A 6772-nucleotide genomic window follows, 5' to 3' on the forward strand; every position below is an offset into this window, starting at 1 on the left:
TTGATACCGATATCTTTGCTACTTTTCCTGCTAGTTCACTTATTATTCCCTTAGTAGAATAATTTTTCTACCATTCTTTCTCCTACTTCTTCTATCTTGTTCAAAGACTCTCTAGTGTATCCTCTAACAACTGAAAATGTATATTGTACATCATTAAAAAATTTATTCACATCATTCAAAGAAACTTGCATAGCATGAAATTGATCTTTAACCTCTGCAAATTTTATCACATTCATTTCCAAACCCTTAATGGTTGTGTTTTTCCAATTTAGCTGTTCACTGGCTTTTTGTATTCTTCCATCTAATCCCAAGGCATTATCATCTTTTAATACTATAGGAATGGCCTTTGCAGAATTTTGACCTTATCCTAAGACAATACCTTTATAAGGAGGGAAAGTGGTTACTGTCTCAACCTTACTACCATCTAAGGTTGACCAGGAGTGAAGTGATGAAGTAGAGGCCTTATCACCTGCCATCATAACACCTTTTGTTTGTCTCATGTTTTTCCAGGAATAGAAAGATATCCAGGAATTTGTTTCTTCCATATACTGTTTCCATTCTTGAGACAGCTTAACCTTTTCTTTACGTAGGGGCTTCAACGAAGCTTGCAACAGCAACACAGCTTCTAGGCCTTGCTGAGTCTCATCTCTACTTTTGCCACTTATTTTGATTTACATGAACCCATACACGAACCTACTAGCTCATTTCTCACTCTGTCGACCTCTTCAATGGCATCCTCGCCTTACATGGTCTGGCGTCCCTTCTGTGCGTTGGCGAACCTCTTGCAAACCTCAATACAGAATAACTTAAGCAGATACTACCTCAATAGCTCATTTATAATGCACAAGTACTCAAATGTGGAATAAATAACACTCTCTTATATTAATTCAACAAATTGATTACAAAAGATTACAATCTGTTCATTCCTGAGATAGACTGAAAACCAACACTCTTATAGACAGACTTTCTAAAGATCTGGCCACTTTAGGTTCTCACCTATGCCGAACACACAGATGTGCAGGCTTCTCAGATCACCTAAGACTTTGAGATTTCTTCGTGATGCAAGCAAATCAGAAAGGAGTCCGCAGTTGCAGAGCAAGAAAAATTCTTGACTCTAAGACACCAAAACTTCAAAACACTCAAACTCCAAATGCCCTGAATGAGCCTTACTCCCTTTCTTATATAAGTAAAGGAGGGGACAAACATCCGACCATCGAGTCGACAAACTTAGTACTAAAGGAATCTGTCAGATCATGAGATGTGCGCACGGAATCCTTCTTTCATTTATTCTCTGTAATTTCTTGTTGTCTTCTGCAATGGAGAAAAACAGACGAGAGGGCCCACAACTACAATTTATATAAGTGCGGCTGGGAATGTTTTTTTAAATGTCGTTTTTAACTAATATATGTTTTTAGGGTTTTTTAGTAATTTTTCTTATGGATTTAATGTGAAATTTAGTAAACTATTTTTGCATGTTGTCTTATTATTATATGTTTTAGAGTTTTTAATTAAAAAATTGCATTTTTTTTTTCAAATTTTAATCTTTATTATTTAAAATGGGTTTTTGATCGTGTATATGGATTCAAGGGTTTTTAATCATATATATAGATTCAACACCATGAAAAACCTAAACACTTAGATTATAGAAAATTCACAACTCAAAACAGTAATTCCAACAAATACCTAAAAATTCTCAACAAATTACACTAGAAAATATGGGGAAAAAAAATCTTCATAAACTTATAACATATAGAGTATGAAATACTTTCCTCACTCTTTTTTTTTCAACCTAAAATTTGCATTCAAAATAATCAAGTAAGTATATATATATATCTATATATATATATATATATATATATATATATATATATATATATATATATAAAATTAGAAGTTTTATCAAATTTAAAAAATAAAATCTAATTAATAAATTTTTTTATAAAATTCTAAAAGAAATGTGTTAATATTTCCCATTATTAAGTGAAAAAAAATTATACAAAACAATTCTTCCACCATATATGGACAAGTATAATCCATTATTGTTGCTCTTTAATCCTACTGCAAATCTCTAACATCTAGGGTTATTTCTCCACTCCAAATCTCAAACTTATATAACTAGCATTTGCACCAGATGTTGCAAAGGAAAGGTCGTAAGGCATAAAATAATAATTTTTAAAAATTTATTATAAAAAAAGATTTTTCCTATTTAAAATTTAATTATTTTTTTAAATATCTCTCAATATTAATCATATATTCAGTAAGATAACAATTGATTTATATAGGATGGATAACAGTGATTTTTCTTTAGAAAATGTACACCAATTGATTTTTGTTATGTAGTTTATCTTTATGCTGGATTGATAACAATGCTATTTACTGGTTAAAAAGTGTACACCAATTGATTTATATGGAGTTTATGCATCATTAAATGTCAGGTTCAAATTGTAAACTATCACATATCACTGATGAGCAGAAGCTGCTCCCACTCAACGCATGGCTAGAAAGGACTTTGCAAAGGAAAAACCGCCAGAAAAAGAGGGCCACTCAACCACTGGAAAAAAGGGGTCATATGATGGAAACAATACATATTTGTTAATGGATATTAAATATTTACAATTATATAATTAGCTTACTAAAATGTAATTAAAAAAAATTATATGATAAAAACAAATTATATCATATATATATGATTTGTTAATGGACATTAAATAAACAATTATATATATCTACAATTATATAATTAACTTGCCAAAATCCAACATTAAAAATATACAATCCATTAGCAAACTACTTATTTTCTTGGCCATAGGATAGCCCATATCATGTCACAAACCTCTTATTACACTGTCCAATACATAAAAATAAATAAATAAAATTAAAAAATAAATAAAAAATAATAATAATAATAATAATAAAATTTATATATAAATATCTGCAGTCGGAGCATCTAACCACGGTAACTTGGTAATTCAAAGGTTAATTGCCATATTAATGTTTGCATGGTTTTAGGACAGTTGTTACATTTCTGTTTCCCCATCCCATTGATATTTTATGAGCGATTATGGTGTTTCTGGCTTTTTTGGTTCACTTGTCACTATGCACTTTACCTTACCATTAATATCACATTTATCCGGTTCTGTGTATTAACTCTATCCCTTGCGAGTTGTTCTCTGGACCGTTCGATTGAGTTTGATGATCTCCATGGTTCTGCCTTGGTTGCGTGGCACACGGAGGGCATCCTTCCCCAGCTGGAAGCGTCGGGATCCCTCTCTCATCAATGGTGGAGAGCTCAGTTACTCGATCTTAGGGTTACAATTCCATCAACGGAAAGTATGCTTTCTCGGTGGTTGAGTTGAGGCTCATTTGGTTCCTATGCTTTGCATGTCTGCTCGAGCTCTGCTCCTCTTGCGATCTCTGCTCCTCCTACCATGGTTCGGTGCTTTGAATGAGACGGAAACACTGCCTCAGAGGGCTAGCTATGTATTCTAGGCTGAGACCTTCGAATGGTACGACACCTAGGTTTCTTTTTTTCTCGAAAAACCAATTTCAATTTCTGAGTTAGCTTAGATTGTTGCCCTTATTTATCTCCAGGTTATGTTATTGATTAAATGTTGGTTCCGTCTAACACAACGAAGGGGATTCAAGCTCAAGTACCTTGGCCTCCACCTTAGCAGTTCTGGCTCTTCTCGGAGGTTAATGTTCCACACAAACACTCTGGGTAAGTCTCGGTCCGAAAGGTTTGCATATGGTTGTTTGAGGGGACTCATTTCCTTTGCTTTTTTCTGGGAGCCGCCTTAATTTTTGGGTAAGGCCTGGTTGCGTTCGTCCGCTCAGAAGGATAGCATCTCTCTGTTGTTTTACGTTTACCTCTTGAGGACTTTCTCGCAGTCAACCTCCTCAGGTCGTGCCATATTTAAATTCTCGGCAGGGCCTACCTGCTCTAGGGTCTGCACAGTGGTAGAATGCTAAGTTCGAATTTTCTACTGGTTATTATTATGTAACAAACATTCTTCCCAAGAGAAAGAATGGTTTAAGCGATGTAATGTATATGTTTTTTTTGTTTAAAGTCTCCCACGGGTTGGAGCCCCTTTTCAGCATTCTGTAAAGTTTACTGATAATGTAATGGATTTCTTTGGTAGCCGAGGTCCCTTAAGGCTATGGTTACAGTTTATCTGTCGTTATTCACGGATTCTTGTTATTAAACTTATCATATTTTCCTATATGTAAGGTATTTTACAATACTCTGCTGGTATAAGGACATGTGCAGACTTCTCTTAGTTCTATGAGTTCGCTATTGTTCATATCATTCTCCGTATAGACCCTTTTGATTTCCTTCTGCTGTAAAAAATGTTGTGTTCTGCTAAGCAAATGAATTCGTTGTGCTAGCCGTTGTGTTTTACTGTTATAAAGATTATTTTCTTGCTATTGTTGGGTGTATATGTTAGGTAATTTTTTGGGTTTGGATACTTGTGAACAGGGTTTCCTGTTCTTTTGTTACCCGCCTCATAGCGCGCGGCTAGTTTTTGTGAATTTTAATAGGATGGGCTCTGTTAAAGGTTCCCTCCCTGAGCGCCATTTTCAGCTTAAGCCCGAAAGTCTCTTCAGGGTTTGGACACAGGGCCACTTCACACTTCTGCTCACATCTCTACAATTTGCCAAGATTTAGCTTCTTCATTCTGTCACTTAATTCATTCTTCTCGCAGATAATAGACTAGAGGGAACAACATAGAACGATGAATTCTTTTTTTAGCCGCAATAGTAATGTTGACAGAGTAAAGCAGCGTTTGTTCACCAGGAGGAATGGTCTATTTATTGTTGCGGCTTCCACCGTGCTTCTAGCTGTTGTAATTTGTGTTTCTATCCAACATAATCAGTCGAAGAGCAGTCGTATAGCATTCAAAACTTCTGTCAAGGCTATTCGAACATCAAATGAATTTCTCAAAGGAGCTTGCGACAGGATGCCCCACCCACAGGTCTGCGTTTCGACTCTCGCAGGCTTCTCCGCTGAATCCACGCAAGCAAATCCTCCTCAGGTCGTCAATGTTATGGTGAAGGCATTGATTGGCGTAGTGGAGAGGACATTCATGGTCGGTTCGAAGCTGACAGGGGAAGTGGCCCCTGGATTAGAACGGGATGCTCTCGAGGACTGTCTCGAACTACTGGATATGACAGTCGATGATCTCTCCCAAGCCCTCTCCAAGTTCAACTCAAACGCTCCCGGCGATGTGAAGACATTTCTCAGCGCGGGTCTCACCAATCAAGATACCTGCATGGAAGGATTCGCCACTGCAGTTGGAGTTCTCAAAAACCAGTTTCTGGGCGGAGTGATTCAAATCTCCGAATTAGTCAGCAATTCCCTCGCCATGTTCAATAAAATTTCCTTTGTATTAGATGATCTGAAGCGGCCTCCTAATTCCCAGAATAGACGTCTCCTCGATCTTGAGAACAGGCTCGATCGTCATGATTTTGGGTCTGAAGAAAATGGTTTCCCCGGATGGTTATCAGCTGGAGATCGCAGGCTGTTGCAGGTTCCGCAAAGCAATGTAACCACTGATGTCGTCGTAGCGTTGGACGGTACGGGTAATTATACAAATATTACCGACGTGGTCATTGCGGCTCCTGATAATAGCGTTAAGAGGTACGTTATACATGTAAAGGCAGGCGTGTATCATGAACAAGTTGTGATCAAGAAGAAAAAGACGAATCTCATGTTTATTGGAGACGGCATGGATTCCACAGTAGTTACAGGAAATCTCAATGTATTTGACGGCACAACAACGTTCCACTCTGCAAATATCCGCGGCCTGGCTCCTCGGCAATCAAGAACGTTATCCAGCAAATAAAAAACAATATGACCGCCCATGCCCTAGATCCGCCATCCGCTAGGTTTCAAAACGCTTCTGTAGCACAGGCACCCGGTGAACAATATGACCGTCCATGCCCTAGATCCGCCATCCGCTAGGTTTCAAAACGCTTCTGTAGCACAGGCACCCGGTGAAGGCCAGGACAAGACCCTGGCTCACTGGAAGAAACAGAAACGCCGATGTCCGAAATGTACACCCAGAAAGGTCTATCGTTGTACTCGTCGGGCGTCACAACTCCAGTTTTCCTCCTGCGCTCTACGGCGTCGATGTGCTCTATGGCGTCGATGGGCGTCACAACTCCAGTTTTCCTCATGCACTCTATGGCGTCGATGTCCGAAATGTACACCCAGAAAGTTGCGTCGTTGTACTCGTCGAGCGTCAAAACTCCAGTTTTCCTCCTGCGCTCTACGGCCACTGCTCTCCTCCTGCACTCTACGGACACTACGAAGCCAAAAGTAATGAGATTAATACCACGTTGTAATCAGTTATGCTGACCAGTGCACAAACCGTTTCCCAAACAAATTTGTAACTATTCTGATCGAACAGTACAGAGGATCCTATGGCGAACAAGGATGACAAGTGTGCAAAGAGAGGAGTTAATTTCAAAAGGAACACCTTACGACGTATTTAGAAGATTGTTTCATTTTCTAAAATTATAAATGTGATTTATTTTCCAAGAATAAGATATTGTTCTATTTATCAGACTTATAAACTATCAAAATCAAATATATATATATATATATATATATATACCAATTGTCTCTAAAATAAGCATATCATATCTTGGAAAAAAGAAGCATATCATATCTTGGAAAAGCACTAAGTTCTTTGGAAGTATACTATTCCCATGTGGTAATAGCACAAGGTTGACCCATAATCTCTCCTGAGTCATACTCTTCCTAAAAGAA

The 6772-nt window shown here is 37.6% G+C and overlaps 1 protein-coding gene across 1 annotated transcript; it reads left to right on the forward strand.

The window, feature by feature from the left end:
- The first annotated feature begins 4733 nt into the window (after positions 1 to 4733).
- LOC149197576 (pectinesterase/pectinesterase inhibitor U1-like) lies at positions 4734 to 5843 on the forward strand. The gene has a single exon (XM_089408728.1). It carries the CDS (start codon positions 4734 to 4736, stop codon positions 5841 to 5843), a length of 1110 nt encoding a protein of 369 aa, XP_089264854.1.
- The last annotated feature ends 929 nt before the right edge of the window (positions 5844 to 6772 follow it).

The sequence above is a fragment of the Pinus tabuliformis genome, chromosome 2_2 (assembly GCF_031772625.1).
Source record: "Pinus tabuliformis cultivar Carrire ecotype Pingquan chromosome 2_2, CPIR1, whole genome shotgun sequence".
Classification (NCBI taxonomy): Eukaryota; Viridiplantae; Streptophyta; class Pinopsida; order Pinales; family Pinaceae; genus Pinus; species Pinus tabuliformis.